This window comes from Cryptotermes secundus, unplaced genomic scaffold (assembly GCF_002891405.2).
Source record: "Cryptotermes secundus unplaced genomic scaffold, Csec_1.0 scaffold2069, whole genome shotgun sequence".
NCBI lineage: Eukaryota > Metazoa > Arthropoda > Insecta > Blattodea > Kalotermitidae > Cryptotermes > Cryptotermes secundus.
The window spans coordinates 22061-47685 of record NW_019734999.1 but is presented as its reverse complement, the minus strand read 5'-3'; the positions used below and the strand labels follow the sequence as shown (position 1 = coordinate 47685).

The 25625-nt window shown below is 39.6% G+C and overlaps 2 protein-coding genes across 14 annotated transcripts in view; both read left to right on the top strand.

The window, feature by feature from the left end:
- The window catches only part of LOC111869215 (zinc finger protein 239-like), an 8544-nt gene extending 3498 nt beyond the window's left edge, over positions 1–5046 (top strand). For 5 of the 6 annotated variants that reach the window (XM_023860552.2, XM_023860551.2, XM_023860549.2 and 2 more), the window contains exon 4: positions 1671–2737. In XM_023860552.2, the coding sequence (XP_023716320.1) occupies positions 1671–2511 (841 nt within the window). In that variant the 3' untranslated portion in view covers positions 2512–2737. Of the gene's footprint in view, positions 1–1670; positions 2738–4905 lie in introns of those variants that run through there. The other variant, XM_033753343.1, reaches the window with a different exon arrangement.
- LOC111869214 (transmembrane GTPase Marf) lies at positions 4998–25625 on the top strand. 8 transcript variants are annotated; one of them, XM_033753342.1, is made up of 14 exons: positions 4998–5052; positions 8867–9116; positions 11026–11152; positions 12559–12721; positions 13893–14123; positions 15114–15221; positions 16790–16810; positions 18357–18540; positions 20164–20480; positions 21045–21252; positions 21576–21799; positions 22017–22175; positions 23158–23354; positions 23870–25625. In XM_033753342.1, the coding sequence occupies exons 2-14, from the start codon at positions 8906–8908 to the stop codon at positions 24072–24074; spliced, it is 2355 nt and encodes a 784-aa protein (XP_033609233.1). In that variant the 5' UTR covers positions 4998–5052; positions 8867–8905; the 3' UTR covers positions 24075–25625. The 8 variants fall into 8 exon arrangements, with proteins under 8 accessions (XP_033609233.1, XP_023716312.1, XP_023716314.1 ...); XM_023860544.1 differs by lacking the exon at positions 4998–5052 and adding an exon at positions 5611–5621; XM_023860546.2 differs by lacking the exon at positions 4998–5052 and adding an exon at positions 6063–6170 and having other exon boundaries at positions 18357–18510.

The window sequence follows — 25625 nt, the reverse complement described above, 5'->3', positions numbered from 1 at the left end:
GCTATCCCTGTAACAGGCCGTGGAGGCCTGTAGGGTTGTGAGATGTTGAGGTTCCCACATTTTCTAGACAGTTGGCTCACAGATGGTGGTGAGGTTGTCAGCCTTACACGCCAGGCGCCCTTTACCCCCAAGAATATTCCTGGTACTCATTTCTGTTAGAGCCTGAGTTGACCTAAGGGCCATAGTGCAGCTCAAAGGATTAGGTCAATTGAAAAAAAAATCCAATGACCTTATCGGGATTCAACCCTGTGACCTTCTGGCTTGTAGCATAGTGCCTCAACCAACTACGCTACTGTAGCCAGTGTATTAAATTCCAGATGATTTGGAAGAATTCAGTTAGTGTAGTGACTAGGCTATGGGCTGGGTGACAGGAATTTTAGTTCAATTCCTGGCAGGGGTAAGAGATTTTTCTCTTCTCCACAGCAGCCAGATGGGCTCTGGGCCCCACTCAGCCTCCTATCCAGTGGGTAGGGGGGGGGGCTGGTCTTGGTCTTTCCTTGGGAGTAAAGCAGCCAGCGAGTGAAACTGGGCACTCACCATAATATTAGTGCCAAGATTAAGAATGTGTGGAGCTATATCACCACTCCCCAAGAAGTCTTCATGGCATTGAGCTTAATTAAGCACAAATACAAACTTTACTTGGTTAAATTAGGGACTGCTATATCTGGTCATTTTGGTTGCCATGTCATTAACTATCCATCACACTTAAAAGTATATTGTACATGTTTATGTAGTGTATGTTACTCACATAAATGGTTATGAGAAAAGTAAATACAATTGTATAAAACTTAAGCAGATCAGGATTGATAATCTGGAGAAATGTGTATCCCTGTTACAGTTCTTTACAAAGAAGATAAATTAGAAATGTTTCTTTTATAAAGGCTGAGAGAATGTAACAAAGGTGACAGGAACTCAAAACCTGAGGGAAAGTTGCTGTTATCACACACATAAACAGGCAACAACAAAAATATCCTTCAAGAAAGGGGAAAGAATAGTGTAAAAAAATATTTTGGAGTCATCAGAAGTGAACCCTTACGTGGATTCATTAAGTTCAGAACATAGTGTAACAGAGTGAAAGCATAAAATCTTCTGTGCTTTATTTTGTGATACTTTTAACACTGTACATGAAATAATATGATGAATATTGCGTGTCATGCTGCCAGAAAATGAGTTTGAGGTACCCCAGAAAGTAGTTCAGTGCAGACTGGATAGTCGCTGAAGAGATTGATCTAGGGGTAGTGCTCTGGTCTTGTATTCAAGGGGGCCTCAGATTGAATCTCATCTGTGACATCTGCTGTTCTGGCTGAGGGTTCCTGTCAGTCCCTCCAAGCACATGCCAGTTAGTGCCCTGACTAAGCTGTACCCAACTCCTTTGAAGTACTTTCCAACTTATTATTCACTGCCATCCACTTGTCCCATGATGTATAGCTAATCTTGATACCTCGACCTTTAAGAAATGCAAGATGTCAGAAGCTGGCTCGGTTTTCATCAAGTAGGAGCATGAAACGAAGTCTGTGGCATCCATTAGATGCAGTTAATCTCTGTTTTTGGACCAGAGGTAACAGGAACAGAGCTTATTTCCAAGATATGTTTCTTAACCAAAGTGAGATGGACCATGTTTGATATACATGTCGTTTCAAGTAGTACTGAGTTTTATTTCTTTGTTGCAGCATGGAGCACACTGTCGAAGAAGATGATTATATGGACAGAGGCACTGAATTTGATGTGTGTCTTGAAAATAAAAATAAAAAAATCAGTGATGGTGGTAGTTATATTGAGAAGAATGTATATACATTGATTCATGTTGCTACCAGCAATAGACGTAAAAAAGTAAATGTGAAACATTTCAAGTGTGAAGTATGCAACAGTCTATTTTCAAAGAGAAAACTTCTTATAAGGCATTTTCGAACACATACTGGTGAGAAACCATTCAGGTGTAAAGTATGTAACAAAGGCTTTCCTCAGAGTGGAGATCTCACCAGACATGTACGCATTCATTCAGGAGAAAAACCATTCCAGTGTGATGTCTGTAACAAAGGATTCTCACAGAGCGGCAATCTCGCAACACACATAAGGACTCATACTGAGGAAGAGAAAGGATACAGGTGTATAGTGTGTAATGTTGTGTTCATACAGAACGGACAACTCGCAAGGCACATGACTTCCCATACTGGAGAGGATCCCTACAAATGTGACATCTGTAGCAAAGTCTTCACCCGATTTAAGTATTTAACTATACATAGACAAACACATTCAGGTGAGAAACCATATAAATGCAGACAGTGTGAGAAAACTTTCTCAAGATGCTGTGATTTCTCAAGACATATGCGTGTTCACAGGAAGGACAAGTTTTATATATGCAATGTGTGCAATAAGCAGTTTACGCGCAGTGGGAATCTTGAAGTGCATAAACGCATTCACACAGGAGAAAGGCCTTTCAAATGCGAACTGTGCAATAAAGGATTTTCACAGCGTGGAAATCTTGCTACACACATGCGAACACATTTGTGAAACATATCCACTCATGTTGATGCTGTATTTATTTATTTATTGGCTTATTTATTTATTGTTTATTATTCAACAAATGTCACTGATTCACAGTCTTACATGCAATGCGTCCTTCTAAAACTTATTTAAAAGTTTCATATATCACAAATTGGGGTGTACGCAGTAGCGTAGTTGGTTGAGGCACTATGCTACAAACTGGAAGGTCACAGGTTCAAGTCCCAATGAGGTGGATCCTTTCCAATTCACCTAATCCTTCCAGCCGCACTATGGTCCTGGGGTCGGCTCAGTGTCTAACAGAAATGAGTACCAGGAATATTCTTGGGAGTAAAGGGCGGCCAGTGTGTAAGGGACAACCTTACTGCCACCTATGAGCCGATTGTCTAGAAAATATGGGAGCCTCGATCTCTCACAACCTTATGGGCCTTCGCAGCCTGTCACAGGGATAGCATTACCTTTATATTGCAAATTGTGTCTTATTAAAACATATAGAAGCTTATGTACATTGCACTACATGTTTTGACTGACACTGGTCATAATCGGGTGTTTAAAATTGTTTGTGAAAACTGCTATGCTTCCATTTTTGTGGTTCTGATATTTGATGTGTAGTTGTGCCTATGTCCTCATGTATTCCATGATGCTGGGTGGCTTTTCCTGTTATGTGTCTAGACCAGGAGTCTAGGACAACACAACAGGAAGACCCACTGAGCACCATGGGACACACAACGCACAGCATTTGATATGTAGTACAGTCTACGCTCCAAGTTTTCACCAACAATTTTAAACACCTGATGATGATCAGTGTCAGTCAAAACATGTAATGCAATGTACAGAAACGTTTAAATAAGTTTTAGAATGATGCGTTACATGTAAGATGGTGAATCAGTGACATCTGTTGAATAATAAATGATGCGCAACAGGATGCTACAATATAGTATTATTTATTGCTTATTTAACAGCATTTTCAGTGGCTGCTCTAGAGGTAATGCTCAAGGCTTGTATATGTGTGGAGGTGTTTGGCTTGAATCGTGTCTGGAGCACAGTTTATCCTAACTGATGTTTTTCATGGCTCTTTCAGTTCCTCCAGGCAAATACCAGGATAGTACCTGATTTGGTACTGTCGCTTGTAAATTCTTTCTATTTCATTATTTATCTCCCATTTTATCATTTGACTTTTGTAGACTCAGTACTGAAAGTGTCATTAAATAACCAATGAAAAAAGATGCTGTCAGCAGCCCAGACTGTATAGCACCAATGAAAGTCAAGATTATGGTCGGCCAAGCTACATCTTGTAACCTCACAGAAGACCGTAATTTTAATACCCAGTATCATGTGAACCCGAAATCCCATCTGCACAATTATAAGATGGTTGATAAATAATAAATTAAAAATGATGCAGTATTGGCCTGATTTGAGGACCTACAGAACATTTGCCTGGAGAGCTGAGGAAACCCACAAACATTCTCAGTCGAAATTTTCGGTATCTGGTCTCAGATTTGAACCAAGACCTCCCAACTACAAAAGAAGAGTGCTGTGCACTTGACAGCAACATTCAGGGTGCATGTTATACATGAATTTCCCAGCATTTTATGGAACCCAAAGGTTCATTACCATGTTCACAAGAGCCCTCCACTGGTCCCTATCCTGAACCAGATCAACCCAATCCATACCATCCCATCCTGTCTCTCTAAGATCCATTTTAATATTATCCACCCACCTACGCCTTGGTCTTCCCAGTGGTCTCTTCCATTCTGACATGTTGTACATGCCTGATGAAAAAGGAGGATTGGGTATATGTGGCATGTAGCATATATTAGAGAGGTGAGAATTGTACACAAAGTCTTGAGCAGAAAGAAGTGAATGGAAGAGACTATTTTCAAGACCTATATATATGTAGGTGGGAGGATAATATTAAAATGAGTCTTAAATATGTGTGGGAATCTGATGTGGGATAGGAACCAATGGCAGGTTGTTTGAAGCATTGGGGTGAACGTTCAGGTTCCACAAAGAGGATGGAATATGTTGACTAGCTGAGCGATTTTTTGTTTCTTGAGAGCACCTGTGCTCCAGTGAATCAGCAGTTGGGTGTAGTTTTTGTTAAATAAACATAAATAAGGCTAACAAATCAAATATAAGGATTGTGTATTATTTCTTTTGGGTTCTTTAATGGTCAGCAATATCAGGACTAGAGACTTCTGGTTCGTTGATTAATGATAAGGTAAATGCAGATGTGAAGTAAGTATTGGATGCAAAGAAGTTGATGTAAATTCATTTATTTCATTGCTATTATCAGTTCTTAATGAAAGATTTATGGTTTTTAAATTCAGTGACTGTGAACACTGCTGTCGTCATGTAGATAGGTACCAACATTTTACTGGCACATGTTTCCTTATTCTGTAGAGGAGAAGCTCTTCTGCTGTGGAGGAGGAGGCATCAGGCTTTTCAACCTTGAAGATGGAGGTGTCAGGTTTCTCTGAAACATTGGTACCCATCCAGCAGTCACATCCCAAGAGAGTAAACCTGGAACTCCTTACCCAGAAAATAGAGGTAGCAGTTTTCCTAAACTCTGGTACCTGTACATGGCGTCAGATGCCAGTTTCGGCACGTTTCCAGAGTTGGTATCCGTGTGTCCCGGTTCACTTCTCCCTGTATGAATGTAAACGTTTAAGAACATTTTGATTGTCAGTTGTTTTCCGATTGTTCTGTGGCATTGAGGTGCTATGGAAGGGACAAAAATTGATATTTTTTACGATTGAATCTGGTTGAGTCAGGTGAGTACACCATGTGAAATTGGCTGCCGAAGTTCTTGTTACCCCACACAAAATCCGGTTTATATTGTGTCTATATTATAAATTTATTTTCTAAAATCCAAACCATTGAAGTCTCATTCAGCGGCAGTGCCTTTGAGAGGTAGTATATGTCATTTGGTAAGTATGGTATTAAAAATGTAAAACATGCGCTTGAATGATTATTTTCTTACTTAACTTATATTTTGTGTAGGTGAGAAAGCCATGATTTATTAATGTAGGCAACGGTTTGTTCATAGAGTAGACGAAACTGTGTTGGACATATTGATTTAATCATTTGGCATTTACATCTGCGGCGTTTGTAATTGAGTATGTATACGTAAATAAGAAACCAATACTTGGAACAGTTTTGTAGTTTAATGCTTTATTATTGTGCTAATACATATAATTCTGAGAAGTGTTTGCATGGAACAAAGTCATATTGCGACTGGCTATCAGTCAGTAAGTCATCGTATCTAGCACCTTCCTGGGGGTCATGGCCAGATATTTGTTACCCCTCGACAGTTAGGTCGTTTTTCTGTGGGGCGCCCTCTCTGACGAGAGGATGGGTCTGTCTTTTGTATATGCTGCTGCCGCTTGACAGCGCAGTGTTTGTGAGGTCCTTTAGGACTCGCGAACTTATTTTACTGTCTCACATTTGAGATTTCCCTCTGCATAGAACAGATTTCGCCTAACAAAATTTATATTGCGAGCCTTTCGAAGTTACATTCGTTGCTTGGTAACCATTATAAAATAACAAGTAACCTACTGTATGACGCACAAAGCGGTACAGAGCGTATGGAGGTTCACGTGTTTTACGATCCGTGACAGAAATCGCCAATTTACCCAGCCCTGTCGGTATACGGCATTTGTAATTGAGTATGTATACGTAAATAAGAAAGTAATATTTGTTGGAACAGTTTGTAGTTTAATACTTTATTACTGTGCTGTGTATTATATTATTCCGAGCAGTGCTTGCATAGAACAAATTTCGCCTAACCTAAAATTTACATGGCGAGTCTTTCGAAGTTACATTCGTTACTTGGTAACCAACAATTGAATCATAAAATAGCTAACCTAATATAGAACGTACAGAGCGTATGGAGGGTCAGGTATTATAAGTTCGGTGACAGAAATTGCAAATTTGCCCAGCCCTGTCAGTATATTAAAGTAGCTGGACCAAAATCGGAATATATTCTAAAGGGTTCTGACGATGGTGTATAACACTAAAAAATACTGAGTTTTAGACCAAATTCGTCGTCCTATATTAAAAAACTAGTAAAAAAAGGCAGTAATTCCTGAAAGTCAGAATATTTAACCATAGTGTTAGTAGTGTATTGTTTGTTATGCACTTACCAACGTTTCCAAGGAAAATACTGCATCAATTTTTAGTGTTAAATGAGCCAAGCTGGAAAAAAGACAGGTTGTGTAGAAATGTTGTGAACAAAACAGGGTGCAGAGATAGATGAACGTAGTATATTCGTCTGAAATGTTTGTATACATTTTCTAGACCACATGATGTCATAACCCATAAGACCACAATATGATTCTTCATCATTGTGATGACTTAAAATCTTGTAATATAATTATTAATTGACTTCTTGGATGTAATATTATGTAGTAGAACATTACCCACATTCCAGGGGAACCTGTTGCCTCCATGCTACAAGCCAGGAGGTTGCGGGTTCAATTCACGATGAGGTCATTGGCTTTTCCAGTTGACCTAATCCTTCCAGCCACACTATGGCCCTGGAGTTAACTCAGCCTCTAACAGAAATGAGTACCAGGAATCTTCCTGGGGGTAAAGGACAGCCGGTGCGTAAGGCTGACAATCTCACCATCTGTGAGCCGATTGTCTAGAAAATGTGGAAGCCTCGACGTCTCATAGCGCTATGGGCTTCAACGGTCTGTTACAAGGAAATATTTACGTTTTACTTACCTTTTAGGGTGCACTGTAGCATGGTAAGAAGTTATTGGAATTTTTGAGGCACCTGCTGCTTCCATCTTCAGGGTAGTGGAGTAAGCAGTGTGGCAAAATAAGGGTACATTATGTAGGGAAACGATTAGAGGCATTTGGGCTTCAAACAGGGGAGTGGGAGATTGTTGCCCCTAATAGGACAGGCACAAAAGTTTGAGGCCAGCAAGATGAAAAGCAAAATATTTTGGCTCAGTCTTGTACCTCTGTGCTGCCAGGAAAATTTTGGGGTAGTACTTTAAAGTGGGCCACAACCATTTCCTCTCCCTTTTATCCTAATTTATCATTCATAATTGTCTTCCCTGGATCTGGGAAAGAATGAACATGGTTGGTCGGAGTCCAGGTCAGCCATGCACCGCCCCACTACATGTAATTACTCACCTCTGCTCTCTCAACACCAGTGACAAACTGACAACACAGACAGATGGAATGGAAGCCAGCATGTAGGTGACATCTAGTTGGAGTGGGGCAAGGCACACAGAGAGGAGGATGGAGGAGGATATTTGTCCATTGTTTCCCCCCCACAACTTTAATTATTTCTTTTTGATGCTGCATAATGTACACATTCAGCACAGTATTATCAAATAGAGCAGAACACTAATTTTCTCTTACACATTTGAGTTTGAATAAATGCGTTACCTTGCATGGCTATTTTATGTTTTCAGCAGAAACCACAATGAGTTTTCTTATTTATGTGAACACTGTTTGTTTTTGTGTACGCCCAGTTCATAAGTAACACAGTGGTTGCATTCATGTACAATTGCGTGTGAGGTGTAATTGTGTTAGTTGGGTACTGTGAAGAAGTCATAGAAGAAATTTGATACCCCATAAGCCAGCCTTTTTAGTCAAAAATCAACCCCATTGGAATTATTTCAAGTCTGTTGGGATGTGTGCTCAACAAGTGCATGCATCAAGTTCTTTTTGGGGCCAAGTATGAAATTAGTACCAAAAGAAATTAGCAAATACAGTAGGATTTGAGGTTCTCACAGCAGTGGTTACGAAGGTACAATCTTCTGGGATGTAACACTGTGTAGTCTTTTGAAAGTCGACCAAAATTTTGGAGGAATGTATCATTCCCATTTTCAGGGTCATTCTGCTTGCCACCTGCTTTCATGCTGGTTTCTTGCTCAGCCAATTCTTTGACGCTGGCAATGGAGGGGACACGTTCCTCTGAAACATCGAGTGATTTTCAACAGGCTACGTGACAGTATATCGCAGAAGATAATGCTCCTTCACAGCTTTATAACGCTGGAAACAAATGGCATAAACATTTTTTGAGGTCCAACTTGAGAAGGTTTATTCTTTTAATGCTAGTGGGGTGGGACTGAGTCCTTTTTACTGCGGCCATTTCTGGCCTGTTGTACCAGCCCCAGATGATAGGTGAGGGTGATTGTGGAGCAATTGGTGGAGTGAAGATTGGTAGAGGAGACAGAAGTACTCAGAGAAAACCTGCCACAGTGCCACTTTGTCCACCACAAATGCCACTTAACCAGACCCGGGATTGAACCCGGGCTGCCGCAGTGGGAAACTTGAGAAGGTTAAAACTTTGTGTTAGTCATGGACTGGCTGTAGTTACATATTTATGATTTGTATTTTTCAGTTTTGCAACACTGCATGAATAGCTGAGGATATAGTAGTCATGGCTGCTTATATAAACCGTACAGTCTCGCTGATGTCTGGTGATGATCCTGTTGGCCGGGGTACATCCATGGCTGTAGGACCGATGGGTGATGGCCAGTCTTTACATGATTCCTCCTCACTTCAGATCTTCATCAAGGCAAAGAAGAAGATCAACGACATATTTGTTGAGATTGAAGATTATGTCCTTGATTCTGTCACTTATGTACAGAGTAAGTAAAAGAGAAAACAGTAAAGCTATTCCTGTAACAGGCCTTGGGCACCCATAGGGTTGTGAGATGTTGAGACCCCAACATTTTCTAGACAGTCAGCTCACAGATGGCGGTGAGGTTAGCCTTACATTTTGGCAGGGTGCCCTTTACCCCCCCCCAGGAAGATTCCTGGTACTCATTTCTGTTAGAGGCTGAGTCGACCCCAGGGCCATAGTGTGGCTGGAAGGATTAGGTAAATTGAAAAAGATCCAGTGATCTCATTGGTAATTGAACCCATGACCTTCCATCTTACCAAATTAAATATTTTTTTAAACAAACCATGACTGAAAAGGTCAGGGCTAGTTGGAGTTTTAATACTCTGATATTGGTATGTTGTTCAGCTCAAGTTTTTGAGAAATTACAAAAATTGTTGAGGCAATGAAGGTGCTGAGTTAGCTTAGTCAGTTTATTGACTATCATAAGATTCAGACTGGCATCCCCTCTCATCCGGTGGGTACCTGGGGCCCTTTCCCTCGATGTATAATTGCCAGGGGCATTGATCTGACCACTCACATACATAAAGGTGAAGACAGAATGGACCCAGAACCCAGAGCCCTATACATCTTCATTCTGAGATGCTTAATTAGGTACAAAAGAATTGAATCTTACCCCACTGCAAGATAAAGAAATGATAGGTACATACTGATGAGTGACTTAAGTAAATTCACCACCTTGTTGTCCGCCATGTTATCACTGCTATCGCTAGAAGTTTATGTTTAAAGTTGAAAAGCTTAACATTTTCAGAACTGAACCAAAGGCCTATCCCTGTAAAATCAGTACCTAACCTCTTTGATTTGTTGGAGGCAAATTCTGAGGTTTGGCTTTGGGTCTTGTTTTTTGCAAATGAATTTGGCAGGCAACATGGCTGCTGTTATGTAAGTACCAGATTATCCTTCAGATAAAATATCAACATCATTAATGTTCATATTGTGATCTTCTGTGCTGTGACACCGTATAGTCTGGTAGGTTGTACCAATGTTACGGGGAAACCCATTGCCCCCATTGATAGTTTTAATAATATTGTGACATGAGGACTGATTTAGACAGCCATTGCATGGTAAACATGTTTCTGCAGCAGCTGATAAACATACAACAATATACGAATTCTTGGAAATTATTTTTATGGGGTCCATGCTAAGGTTATTAGCTCAGTCAGTATAGCGACTGACTACAGGGTCACAGTTTGAGTCCCGGTAGGGTCAGGAACTTTCACTTCTCCATGTCATCCAGACTGGCTCTGGTGTCCACCCAGCCTCCTATCTGATGGGTACTGGGGGCTTTTTCTCCAGGGGTAAACCAACTGAGGCGTGAGGCTGACCACTCACCTCCAACAAATGCTGAGATCAAGAAAACGTGGATCTATACATCCACTCCCCTATACACCTTCATGGCTTAGTGCTTACTTAGTTAAGTACAGGGAAAACCTTACTGTTCCATGCTGATGTTATGTAACAAGAACACCAGCTGAGTCAATATTCAGTCATGAATTGAAAGTTAGTAGAAGACTGGCAATGATGTAAGCAGAAGAGGCCATTGTTGGAATCCATTACCAAGCAATGACTGGCAAAGACATAGCAAACTGAGAAGTCTTAGCGTGCGCTGTAGTGAGAATTAGAGTGTGTGAATTAGTGAGAGCATTATAGTTGCTTGTAGTTGTAAGTGTTCAATAAATGCCATTTGAATCCAAGTCCTGTGTCTAGTCACTAACATGCGACAATGTATTGCAATTAATAGCTTTTGTTTTTATTGTCACTCTGGTAATTTGGATTATTGCCTAATTCTTACCACTCTCCCCTTTCCCTCCATGTATTCCGAATTAGTAAACTTCACTGATCTTGTAATTTTTGCATTGGATTGTTTTATATTGCAGGCCTGCAGCGAGAGAGAAGCATTGTGAATTCTGATGACGCAGCGAAAGTTGAAAGCTATATTGCGAAGGCGAAGGGCATCCGAGATGTTCTCACTCGGAATCACATGAAGGTGGCTTTCTTTGGAAGGTAATAAGTTATAAGACAGTATCTTGACCTTTATCCTTTCTGAATTTATTTTCAGAATTAACCACATATCGTTTATCTGTATATTCCCAGATGATTAATTGGTGTTCACCATGTAGTGAGTCATGTGGCCTCATATTCGCTGGGTCAGAAGCAAGTAAGAATTAGTAAGCAGGGGGCAAATGGATTGTTCTATCTCTGTTTCCTTACACGTTTGAAGCAAGAAGTTACAGGTTGTACTGCAAGTAACTACAACACTTGCTACTTCCACGCTTTACAGTTCACTGTTACACATGCTACTGTCCTTAGTTTATTACAGTCTCCACTAGCCGTTTCCTAGCAGTGGATTTAAAACACAGGAACTATATAACGGTCTCACTGAATTACACACTCCAGATATCATAGATAAAGTCATCTCTTCACAGCCAGACTTTCAACAGAGCGCTGTTACAACTAACTTTTTTCTTCACAGCCTCCTGTACAGAACTAACTCTCAACAGACTACTTCGTTGGTTATAACATCTTGGCACGGACCACATAGAAAACACATATCTTGTATTGCTGCATGCTTGTTTACCTAGTAGTGGGTGCTGTTTACAGAGTCATCACTTTGCAGTGGGCCTATATACCACAATATATATAAGTTCAATTCTTATCTCCCAAAAAACTACTCCATTGCAAAGTTCAAGTGCTGTTCATGTTTTGTATTTTATTTAATGACACTTCCATAACTTAAATTATATAGCATGAATAAATGGGTAATAATAATTGCTGGTGAATCCAATACAATTCGAACAGCCAACTTCTGACACCAAAATGTCACATACAGGATTGTACATGTGACAGAAATTTGTTCTAGTTTGGATTTATTAGCACCTTGGTTACCAGTTCTCTTAATCACGATTAAATACAGTGCTATCGCTGATGTACACACTTTCCAATTCCCCATTGCAGACGCACTAGGATTGTCTGACTTCACTAGTCATCTCCTAGCAACGGATCTCAACACAGAAACTAGCACTTCAACTCACTATGAAGTCGTCTTACTATTTCGTCCTTAATCCCTCTGGATCCTCGGAAATAAAAATTCTTCTGAACTTACTCCTCCAGCATACGACTGACTCGTAACTGCCCTGAACAAATTCTGTCACTTAATTATATAGCCGCGGAAGGGACATGGGCCTACAGTAAACACATATCACATGATTGGTATCCAGCTAGTCTATTGGTACGTCCATTGGATCTGCAGAAAACGCGTTACGTGGTCTCTATTCACTGTTATGTGATGTCACCACAGACACGGAAAACGCAGCTCCTCTGTTGTTGTGTGTTACTTGTTCTGAAATGTTCCTGTTTGCTAACCGTTGGTAATTCTCGTAGCTTTAATTGGACCGTCTCTTTGTGTGCAGGACAAGCAATGGCAAAAGCACAGTGATTAACGCAATGTTACATGACAAGATCCTTCCTAGTGGTATTGGTCATACAACGCACTGTTTTCTTCAAGTGGAGGGCTCTGAAAGCGGAGAGTCTTATCTTGTCACAGAAGATTCAACGGAGAAACAAAATGTCAAGGTACAGTGAAATCCTGATTTAATATTTCCCCATGCAGTGATTTCCCTTACTTAGCAAATACTTTCTCTGGTCAAGCATGCTAAAAATAATGTATTGTTATTCCATACTTAATGAGCTTAGATTTAATAAGTAGCTGAAATTCAGTTTAAGAAATTTTTGCCTTAATTTTATACTTCAGTTTAGTGTGATCATGGCTGAAACAGAAAATTTTAATTCACATTTTCTTCATTGGAAATTGTTACCTTGCACCTTAATCACGTTTGGAACATACACCAAAGCCTTGATGCTTGTGGCATTGGAATTTCTTTGATTGTTGACTTGAGGTTCCTTCAATTTTTATTTAATTTATCATTATTTTAAAGAGATTTCAGTGTATTTGCATATGTTAGCAGTTTATTATTCCTTTTGCCAGAAGTTCCTGTTCAATGTACATAGTCTTGTTAATTGGCCAAGAACTTATTGAACAAGGGTCGGTATTATGTAGGGAAGCAAGTACTGAATGAGAAACTTAAAGTTTGTTCCATTCACTTAATATTGTTATGGTGATCAAATCAAGGTGGATGATATGTACAGTACATATATAGTAGAAACCAGAAATACATACGGAACTTTTATTTGAATGCTCGAAAGAAGGCCTAGGCAGTGGTGGGATTATAATATTACAATGGAATTTATGTATTGGAAAAATGTAAACTATTAGGGGCACACAGTAGCATGGTTGAGGCATTATGCTACAGTCTGGAAGGTCGTGGGTTCGAGTCCCGATGAGGTGGATTTTTTTTTCAATTAACCTAATCCTTCCAACTACAGTATGGCCCTGGGGTTGACTGAGCCTCAACAGAAATGAGTACTAGGAATCCTCCTGGGGGTAGAGGGCGGCCGACGTGTAAGGGTGATGTCACTGCCATCTGTGAGCCGATTGTCTAGAGAAAATTTTGGAGCCTCGACGTCTCACAACCCTATGGGGCTCCACGGCCTGTTACAGGGATACTATTACTTTTTTTTTTATAAGATTACTATTTAGGGCTTCNCCTCGACGTCTCACAACCCTATGGGCCTCCACGGCCTGTTATAGGGCTTGTATGATAACAGTGATAAGCATTTAGATTCAGTAATGTAGAATTTCATGATCAGTTCATAGGTTATGGAAAGGGTGTCCTGTGTGTTTCAGTCTATTGGACAACTTGCTCATGCCTTGTGTAAGGAGAAGCTTGGCGAAAACCAGTTGGTGCATATCTACTGGCCCAAAGACAAGTGTGTGCTGCTGAGGGATGATGTTGTCTTTGTTGACTCGCCAGGAATCGATGTGTCTCCTAACTTGGACGAGTGGATTGACCGATACTGTCAGGACGCGGATGTCTTTGTGCTCGTTGCTAATGCGGAATCTACCCTGATGCTGACAGTGAGTTATCATAAGTTTTACAACTACTGAGCGTTCAGCTGTGTTCTTGGTTTTGATCTTACTCGAGGTCCGACATCGAAATAACCAGGAACATAAATATCTTTCCATAGTTTATTTCATGGTGCTGCCAGTGTCTTGGACCATGTAGTGAGGTGATAATGGAGTAATGAATTGGATAGGATTTGAAAGGAGGTGGCTGTGGTCTAATTGAGATACTATCCCAGAATTTTAGTAGAGGGACTGGCTAAAACCACAAAAACCCCAGTCATGACAGCTGATGTCCTGCTGAGATTCATACTGAGCACCTCCTGGATACAAATCTACTGCTACAGTAACCTGTGCAGCCCTGCAAACTTAAAACACATGTTGTATGCACAGAACTCTTCTGTAAGTTTTAAACTTATGGAGATAATTAAAAGAGAGCCATTGCACCATTGTTACGCTGTGCATTCGTTTCCAAACGTTCCAGCAGTAAAGGGTGCCATATTTTTAATTGTGCACACAGATTAAGGAACTGTATCAGTTTAACATATTTAAGTGTGCTGATTGTTTCAGTTATTTCAGTACGACTACATAAATTACATTCTGCAGATCTTGAAGTTTTTGGTGAAGTTATTGAATTTCTGTATTCATTTCAAAGGCACCATCTAACACAGCAAATCATTACATTGCCATAAAAGTACTGGCCTTTAGGCCATTTTCAGGGATGGTCAACCAGTTCTTAAAAGAATCAATCTTTACAGTGTGATTACTAATCATATACAAATTATTTAAAACTTATCCACAGATCTACATTTCTTTTTAATGATTGGTTGAATGTCATTGTATATACCTTGTTCGTAGTTTTACATTTCACCATGTAAAGCATTCCAGTACTAACGCTGGCAGACTTGCATGATGTTTGATAACTGCAAGCCCTTCACCGAGGTTGGACAAATAATTCTTGGGTTCAGCCTTTGTGTATAATGCCAAGTTTTGTGTCCTTTGTAGGAGAAAAATTTCTTCCATAAAGTGTCCACACGATTATCGAAACCAAACATATTCATTCTGAACAACCGTTGGGATGCCTCAGCTACCGAGCCTGAATTTCTTGATCAGGTAAATGAATGTTATCTTTGTAAATGTTGGAAGTTTAAATTGTATTTTAATGTTGATAGTTACTGTATATGAAATTTTTAACCTAACACTGTTTTATTCTGCTCGAACATAGGCGATAGTGACACCAAGAACTTCTTACGCTCCATTTCATCCTGTTTATTACTTCAGGCATACATTGATAAAATCTTGGGTGACTGCCATGTCAATTTGGAGTCCAAATTCTGAAGACCTTGTCTGCTTCATCATAAAGGAATGTTGGTCAGTTTCTTCTCTGCTTTTTTTGGTTGAGGGTTTCTTTTTATGATGCCATCAGTGTCATACGCTGTACAGTGTTGGATGAACTGGATGGGATTTGGAAGGAAACTGCAATGNCCCAAGTCTCTGTGGGATCAGGTAGAACTGGCTCCGGCAGGATGACTGTAGTACAGTCTTCCACCTGTAATGGTACATTTACAGTCACTTGGTCTCAATAATGGCAACTTAAAATACGATGGGGTACCCAAAAGAAACTGAACTAATTTTTTTGTGGGCAGAGTTTTTGTAGTACCATGTTTTGCCGCTATGAGCGCATAGCGCTAACATTCCTGAGTCGATAAGCTGACTACCGTTGCTTCAGAAGGTAAGGACTAGTTTCGGCAGAGTTTATAGTGACAACTGTTTTGTGTGATCNTCAGGTAAATGAATGTTATCTTTGTAAATGTTGGAAGTTTAAATTGTATTTTAATGTTGATAGTTACTGTATATGAAATTTTTAACCTAACGCTGTTTTATTCTGCTCGAACATAGGCGATAGTGACACCAAGAACGCTCCATTTCATCCTGTTTATTACTTCAGGCATACATTGATAAAATCTTGGATGACTGCCATGTCAATTTGGAGTCCAAATTCTGAAGACCTTGTCTGCCTCCAACATAAAGGAATGTTGATGAGTTTCTTCTCTGCTTGTTTTGGTTGAGGGTTTCTTTTTATGATGCTGTCAGTGTCATACAATGTACAGTGTTGGATGAACTGGATGGGATTTGGAAGGAAACTACAATGTTCTAATTGATGTACTCTCCTGACATTTGCCTAGAGTCTGAGTAAAACCATGAAAAATCTCAGGATAGCCAATTTCCCAGCTGAGATTTTAACTGATCACCTCCCATATATTCCTTCTGCATCATCCTGTTCAGTGTAATTATTATGATGGTGATAGAGACAGAAAATATTTTCATAACGTTGAACTTTGCTCTGAATTGACATGGCTGGGCAACCAGGAAGATACACTGAATGCTGTGTTGTATATAAATTGAATCATGCATTTATATAGTCATTAATATGACTACAGAATCATTAATATGGATTGGATCATCTGAATTATGGTCAAAGTGTTTCATGCTATAAGTAAATGTGGCATTGTGCTTGATTAAGCATGGGGATAACTTTATCTGTATCTTATATAGTGCCTACTCAAGTACTCTGCAGTCATAACATAGGAAATGTACATTTTATCATGTATATGCAAGATAATGTCATGATAACTCCATAGACAAGCCTAATGTTTTGTTTTTCTTGTCTCCCTTTCAAGCATCGAAACGAACAGAATGAGGTAAGGCTATCGGGCAAAATGCAACATATTACTGCTTGTTTAACGCTTATGTCTTGCATCACTTTTGAGTAGGAAAGTACATGTGCACATAATGTTCTCTTAGTCATGTAAAAGAAGGATCCATTTCTGTCTTACCTCTTGTTAATGTGACAGAAATGGTAAGTGAGGATTCTTTAACCCTTTCATCTTGTATGCTGATGCACTGTATTTATTGATGTAACATGTTACCTCTTGTTAACACATCTCAGTTTTCAAGATTTGAATTTAACGAAAACTGGCAAAGAATCAGTAAATATTTACAGGAAACCTTCCATGAAAAATCAGCGTAATTTATTATGAATACATCGAGAATAAAGTAATACAGTATGTTATAATATTGTTTATAATGATGTAAGCGGTTAAGGTGTAATTTAGATTTCAACCTGGTATTTGTGTGGAGGGACTGAGTAAAACCACAAAAACCTCGGCTGAGATATCCCATCAAAAATTCAAATCGAGCACTTCCCAAATACATACCTAGAGCATTATTGCTAAACTGCTATGTTCGGTATTGTACTGATTGTAGTGGAACGTCAGGAAAATAACGCCTGATCCGTAAATATTGTGATGATGATCAAGGATTAAATTGATGATATTGTCACGTATTGGGTGTATAACACGACAAATAACTTCACGCCGTGTTTGATATAGCGAATTTTATTGCACATTCGCTCTTACAATCACCCAAATTACAGATTCACAATTACTGCTATCTGCAGTATCACAAATACTACACTGCAAATGCCAGAATACAACTGATGAACTCGGAACTCTCCACTGGCTAGATTGAGAACTCTGTTGATCACACACTGGCTATGAATAGTCTTCGCTGCTCCGTATCTAGCCTCATTCCGGACAACTCAGAAAACAGCCACGTAATAGGCACCATTGTTGTGTGGTGCTGGGTTGCTAGCAATGCTGTCCGGAGTTGTTTACTGCTGCCTAGCAACCGCGGTATCCCTTGGTGATGTCACCGCTGTTGACTCGTGTTGCATAGCTACCAGGATGCTGGGACTTGGCTAACTTCGGCTCCGCTCGGCGCATCACGGCTGGTGGGGTGGGGGGAGGGGCATCATATATAGCGCAACGCGTCACAATATGTTGTTAAAGGAGTTTTGTCTTTCCCTTGAAATCAGGTGACAACAAATGAAATTGCATTCTGTTCCTAAAAATTATTACCAGAAATCCTCAACACATAAAAGCGAGGTGTGTGTGGTAACTCTGTTCCCCATGTATTAGGCCCAGCAAGTCAGTGTTGACAGTAACACTCTGGACCCATATATGGGAGGTGTTCAGTTTGAAGCTTGGCTGGGACAGCTTGTTTCCTGACAGGTTTGTCATGGTTTCTCTCAGTCCATTGAGGCAAATGTGGTGATAATGCCTTAATTGGGCTATTGCTACTTTCATATACTTTCCAATTCACTATGCACTGAACATATATACTGTTCAGTGCTCTGTAGTATTGTTAAATAAACCACAAATGAAATGTTGAAATATATTCCTGTAGGTGCGAGCCCAGCATATGGAGCGAGCTGTTGACTTCCTGGTCAAGGAATTGAAAGTGTGTACACAGAAGGAGGCACACGAAAGGATATTCTTTGTGTCGGCGAGGGAAGCTTTGCAGGCTCGCCTGCAGGAGCAGAAGGGCCTACCTGCCCACAGTGAGAATAAAACAATTACTCATCCATACAGTATGTTCCTTATTGCAGGTTTTCCCCTAATTTAGTGATCAATTTCAGGGATCCAAAGTCAAATAATCTCTGTGCTACAGCTCCTCCATTTTTTCTTCTTCTTTTTTTTGTTTTTGAAGTATTCAAATCCACTGTTTCCTAAGAAACCTTATGCGAGAGTTTCAGTGTAAGTTCCAGTGTTGTCAATATGTGGTTTGATGATTGAAGGAAGAGATCACACAGTTAGTGTCTAAAGTCTGTGTGTCATATTGTCTTATGGATGTTGATTAGAGTCAGGTTAGTTAGGAAATCTCCCATAATCTGCATTTTTCTTCAGAACGTGATACATTCCATTTTATCATGTAGTGAAAGTTTAAAGAAACCTGGCACATGACCTGAAAAGGACTTCTAAAGGGTTCTGACAGTGTGTAACACTCAGAATTACTGAGGTTTTGGACGTCCATTGCCCAGTATTCCAAAAACTAAAAAAACGTGACATTTTGGAAACTGGACCTGTTTCCGTCCTCAGGTAAGGGGGAGACACCAAACAGATCCAATTTCCAAAACATTGTGCTTTCTAGTTTTTAGAATACCAGACGATGGACAAAGTCCAAAAACCGAGTAATCCTAACTGAAAAGACTTTCCTAGTGCCAGGAGAAGCAATTTCAAGAGCTGTGTGACTGCAGTCTTCTGGGTTATGATGCCATGTAGTCTGATAGATGGCGTTCAGGTCCGTTGTCTCCTAGGGAGTGTCCCTAGCCCTGTCCTTGTATTACACCTTATTTTCCCAACTAGCTGCACGCATCCTCTGCCCTGAAGCAGGAGGCTCAGCACCTTCACATACGCAGACTCGCATCCTAGAAGACTACACCCTTAATATTCCCTGCTATGGGTATATAAATTTTATATCTGTCACTTAAATATTCAAATACTGGGTGGTATGCACTCACACAAAAATAAATGGCAATAAGGAATGGTTCTGCAGACTTTAATGGGGCTCTTGTAAGTTGTGTGCAGCATACCTAAGTATGGGTATAAAAAATATATTTTCTTTTTTTCGTTTTGTTTGATTTGTTACACGGAGGAATGTTTTCCATCTTAATGTTAAGATAATAAGCATTTTTTACATTTATATTGCCAGCTATCAGAAAGTGTTGGATGTTGCTACCATTGGATCTGTTAAATCTAAACAGTGGCCACTGAATTTTTTAGATTTAAATCCATTAGATTACCGTGTCTGGTACAACCTTAAAAAGTTTGTATATAAAATCCAGAGAGAACCATTTCAGTCTCCGAGTTGCTGGAACGTAGAATCTGAAGTGTGCAGCCACTTGTATCGCAAGAAACCATCTGATCAGCCATTGACAGATGGAAAAAGATGGGTTCAAACTGTACTCTGAGAAATCAGGGATTCTATTCAGTATCAGTTTGGGCAGTAAATGTGAATGAATTATAATTAAAGTGATATTTTTAATTTTCAGAATAGAAAATATTTTCCTCTATAATGAACTGACCAAACTGAATAACTTTTTGCGCACACACTGACGTATGTTCTGTATAAGTCTCATCCAAAACTGTGGACTCATTCATTTTTACCATTTTTTTTTATATCTCCCTGTGTAACATAATTATTTTTGTCGTAGGTGGTGGATTAGCAGATGGCTTCCATAACCGATATTTTGAATTCCAAGACTTTGAGAGGAAGTTTGAAGATTGCATATCAAAGTCAGCAGTGAGAACAAAATTTCAGCAGCACTCGCAACAAGGGAAGCTTATCGTTGCAGACGTACGGACAGTCATGGATAGGACATACGATCGGGCACAGCAGCTTAGAACAGAGAAGGCCGAGTCAAAGAAGGAACTTCACGAGAAATTGAACTTCACCGAGCAGCAGCTGCTACTTCTCACACAGGAAATGAAAGACAAGATCCGTCAGATGGTGGAAGATGTTGAGCAAAAGGCAAGTCATTTCGTGGGAACCTGCAGCACTGGATTCTGCTGATGTTACATTTATTTTTCATATTGATCTTCTGAACAAGTTTACTAAAGCATAGCAATTTTGGTTTTTATTTGGGACATGTCTGATTCAAATCTTTGCCAGGAGACACACTATCATGCTTTTCCTCAATCCCACCAGAAAAAACTTTACCTCAGATTAGGTTACAGTCACTTCTTTCCATGTGAGTCTGAATTGGTTATTCACTGTTTGATACCAAAAGGGGATGAGTATCACATTTTGGTGTGTTGTGGAAAAGTTGTTAGTGTTATTAGTAAAATTTGTGAGCACCACAAAAAAATCGGTGAAGCAGAAACAGTTCTTGTTTCTGGCCTGATATTTTGTGAACTTCCCACCTTGAGCTTGTTTTGAACTGAGAAAGTCATTTCAAACATTCCTGCTGTTTAGATTTTCCAGGATGTTTGTGAGAAGAAAAATGTATAGATGTCTAAAGTAGAATGAATATGTTAAGTCGCAGTCCAGGCCAGAGAAATATAATTTTCTGTTGCAATATTCCTTTATATTCAGGTGTCCAAAGCATTAAGTGAAGAGATCCGCCGCCTGGCTGTGTTAGTGGACGAGTTCAGTCTGCCTTTCCATCCTGAACAGCTTGTTCTGAACGGCTACAAGAAGGAGCTGCATGTCTATGTTGAGAACGGGATGGGCAGTAACCTCCGTTCCAGGTTGTCTGCTGCGCTCGCAATGAACATCGAGAATAGCCAGCGTGAAATGACAGGTAATGAGTCGACCCTGTGTTATATATCTCTTCTTGCACAACATTATAATACGTTTGAAAGCATAGTGTGACTTTCCAGGTTTTCAGGGTGTGAAGGTTCAGATTGTGTCTTCTGGGTTTCTAAGTTATTTAGCTGATTGTGTTCCTCAGCTTGCTGCCCTTTAACCCTGAGGATGGATGCAGCGGGATCCTCTGAAACCTCGGTAAATTTGTCCCGAACTCCATGGCATCACATCGCAGAACATATCACTCTCCACAGTTATTGGTTTGTTTCTTGTTCAACTTGATATTACAATATGTATGTACTGCCCTCTTGTTGCCAGAGCGAATGTCCGTTCTGCTACCGGCAGACAAGAAGCAAGTTTCTCTTAACGTTTTGTCTCGACGAGAACCATTTGAGATTCTGTATCGATTGAACTGTGAAAACTTGTGTGCTGATTTCCACGAGGATCTGGAGTTTAGATTTTCATGGGGACTTACTTCCATCATCTCTCGCTTCGCTGGCAAGAAAGCTGACAGCCTTGCATTAACAAACTATACACAGCGGGTAAGCATATATGAATTTAATTGGTCATTGGTGATGACTTAGTTTAAAGGTTTATTTTTCTTACTGTTTTGTTTATTTTGAACATCTCTGTCTGTCATAACTTGTACCAAAAAAATGTGTTGTCTTTAAGAGACGTATTGTTGAATTTTCATTTAACCTTTCATTAGATCTGATATTACAGGGAAATACTTAACAGTGAATTAATATTGTTTTATAGATTCCACGTGATTTGCTGTCACCATCAGACAGTCTTGATGTTACGCACTTAAAGTTACCTTCAAACAGCACAGAAGACTGGACGAGCATAGCTTCAAGGATAGCAATGGCTTCAATTGGCTCACAAGGAACAGTGGGGGGACTTCTGGTTGCGGGATTCGTAAGTTACATTCATAGCAAGGAGCAAGTGGAAGATGTACAAGGCAGTAATAGAAATAATATAATAATATAGACAATCGAATCCGCAGACTGGTGTGTGCACACTATGTGTTTCGACCAACATTGATTATGTTTGTAAAGCAATAATCCTTTGGATTCTTATTTTGGAGGTGTTTTATTTGAACCTCAACCAGGACAAAGCTATCCTGCTAGGTTCTTCATGGTTTTTATTCAGTCCCTCCATGTAATGCCGATGTAGTACCTTAATTAGGTCATGACACCTCCTTCCAGATCCCTAATGTTTCATCATTAATCCATTATGATGCCATTTAGCCTAGTTATTGGCAGTGTCATCAGATGACCCACAAAAAAATGTGCTGCATTCAAATGTTAGAAAGAAATTGGTTCTGGAGTAATATATAAGGCTGTCCATGTAAGAGGCCGTGGAGGCCCATAGGGTTCTGAAATGTCAATACTGCCACATTTTCTAGGCAGTTGGCTCACAGATGGCGGTGAGGGTGTCAGCCTTATGCACTGGCCACTCATTACACACATGAAGATTCCTGGTTAGGGGTTGAGCCGACCCCAGGGCCATTATGCAGCTGGAAGGATTAGGCCAATTGAACCCGTGACCTTCTGGTTCATAGCATAGTTCCTCAAGCAACTGTGCTACCACATGCCCCTATGCTTATATAAATTCTGTTATATTTTTACAAGTTTTGTTCCACTTCAGTTTCATGTGGAGCGGCATAGTAAAGCAGTTTTGTTAAAGTGTCTGTCAAATTTATGAATGGGACCAACTTGTATACAGCTACCACTTCTCAGTTCCTGTACGTCTGAAGCTTGGTAAATGTTATGTTGTTGGCTGTTGTTTAATTTTGGGAAAGGAAAGGGAAGAACATCTGCCAGTCCTTCACGAGATGAAAACTGAATCTGAGATTACGTTTTTTAACTGTTCTTTTTCCCCTTCCCCCTCCATGTAGATGCTGAAGACTGTTGGATGGAGGGTAATTCTTGTGACAGGTGCCATCTATGGTTGCATATATCTGTATGAACGTCTGACTTGGACCAACAAGGCCAAAGAACGGCAGTTCAAACAACAGTATATTAACCACACAACGAAGAAACTAAGGCAGATCGTTGATTTGACGTCCGCTAACTGTAGCCACCAAGTACAGCAGTAAGTTTCTCATCTGGAAAACAGTAATGTAAATTACATAACATGTTGCAGGAGAATGACTTCGGATAATCTCTTTCGTGAACATAAGCATGGCATCAACACATACATACACAACTTTGTAGTTGTGGCCATGTGGAAATACAGTTTGTTCATGGATTATGGTAGTTTTAGGTGGTAGAATATTAATGCTTTAAAGAAGAGTGTTTGCTATGTATACCAGCTGCTGCGACATTAAAACACTCTGTGTTCTGCCTACACATTGTATTCATGTGTTTATGAACCTTAAGAATAAACAGAAATTATTTCCTTGATCAAAATTAATTCACTGGTTGATGTGTGTGATGAGGATGCTGTTTCATGTTGAGTGGGATCCGAATTTGTGGATATAAGTTTAATTAAATTTGTTTTAGATGTTTAAGCTGAATCATTTTGGGATATTTACTTTTTAAAATTAGAACCTTAACACCATTGCAAGTACCAAACTTAGTACCACTAATTAACATTGCTTTATACAGAGAGTTGTCGAGCACGTTTGCACGGTTGTGTCATCTTGTTGATGGAGCTACTAATGACATGGATGCAGAAATCAAGACATTGGCCAAGGAAATAAGGCAGTTGGAAGAAGCAGCCAGTTCATCCAAACTCCTGCGGAACAAAGCCAATTACATAACGAAGGAGCTGGAGATATTTGATGATGTGTATTTTAAACTACAGAACTGAGCTGGTACTTTCATATCTTAATGGTGTACTGCTATGGATCACTGGAGTGAATATGAAGGGTGCAATCTTCTGCCATATAATACCACATAGTTTGGTACAGGTCCACTGGCATTTCAGAGATATTAACACTGTTACTAGACATTTCCTGATAATGGCTCTAGCAGTGGCCCTTCCTCTGCCTCTGGGGTCAGGTTCTCTCTTCACAGACCATGTAGAAAACACAGCTCTTCCATTGTTGTAGTCCAGCTGTTGAATTGTTCAGAATCTGCTGTCTAGCAATGGGAACATGTTATCGAGCTGTTGCCCAGAAACAGCCCTTATATATCTGTTTATCTCACAGGTGTTGCATAGCAACAGCTCTACATGCTTCAATATCTCTTCTATCTTCAGAGTGAAAGAGTAAGCCAAGTGAGAAACCTCTGTTTGCTCCTTGCACTGTTCTGGGTTCTTGCTTGACTTACTTCGACCCTGAAGATGGAGGAGTTACGTTCATCCAAAATGCGGGTGTGCTGCTGTCTGACTACACAGCATTACAACCCAGAAGATCGTACCCTTCAGTGTATTGCCAGTGTATCGGGCAGTTACCAAGTGTTGCTAGTATAAATTTGTTTTCTGTATGAATTTAAAGTTTGGTTGGGGCAGTTTTATGACTTCTTTTAACACAATTCAAAATTCATAGTGAACTAACCAGTGGCATTAGCATCATCAAAGCATTCCCTGTATTAGGACTTTTTGTTTTCATGTAGTGTTATGCTTTGCTATGAGAAGCCTTAATGTAATTTCCCCTGTAACCTTTTGCGGTTGAGTTTAGCTACTTATTGTCTTGTATTACAACGAAATCTCTTTGTAGCTACTGAAAGTAATAGTAATATTAAAAAGTGGGCTGGGAAGATTGATCATAGTTTAACTACTGAAATACCTTGTAAGTTTTGAGGTTTTCACGGCGATGACTATGAAGAAAGTCGTCTTCTGGGCGCCAGATCTCAGAAGACGACTTTCTTTACTGAAATACCTGTTTGTGGATTACAAAGTTCATTCTTTTTTTTTTTAGTAGTAAATACCAAAGTGTTGTACACTTCACTAATTTATTCTTTTTATTTATGATTTTGGCTGGAAAGTATCGTTAATGAATTATCAGCAGTACTGTGTTCAACTGTACTGTTCTGTTTTAAAGTAAACAGAGCATGGCCAAGAATTTGTGGGATTTTTTTTTTCTTCAGAAAAACAAAGAAATATTTTGTACAGAATCTTGTTACTGTTCAGAGAGTTTACTTCTTGGCAGAATGTATTTATGGTGCTATTGCATTACCAGGTAAACTTACATGTTCGCATAAATAAATTTGTAATGGTAAAGATATCTACTGTAATTTGTATAAATAGTTAATAATATTACAAATTTTGTTTGTTTAAATTTGCTGTAATGCAAGTATTTATTTTTCTCTGTTTTATGTTATACATGATGCATCTAGTCAGGCAGCTTTTTGTAAAAGAAATGACATGTTCCTGTAAAATACATTTGTACATGCAGAGATTAAAAATTATTACATGTTA

What these genes read in the sequence shown, in the direction of transcription:
- LOC111869214 (XM_033753342.1), top strand. Translation starts at nt 8,906, where the DNA reads ATGGCTGCTTATATAAACCGTACAGTCTCGCTGATGTCTGGTGATGAT. An exon ending in TTCTGTCACTTATGTACAGA is followed by an intron (nt 9,117 to 11,025) that starts GTAAGTAAAAGA and finishes TTTATATTGCAG; the next exon opens with GCCTGCAGCGAGAGAGAAGC. An exon ending in TAGCCAGCGTGAAATGACAG is followed by an intron (nt 21,253 to 21,575) that starts GTAATGAGTCGA and finishes TCTTGTTGCCAG; the next exon opens with AGCGAATGTCCGTTCTGCTA.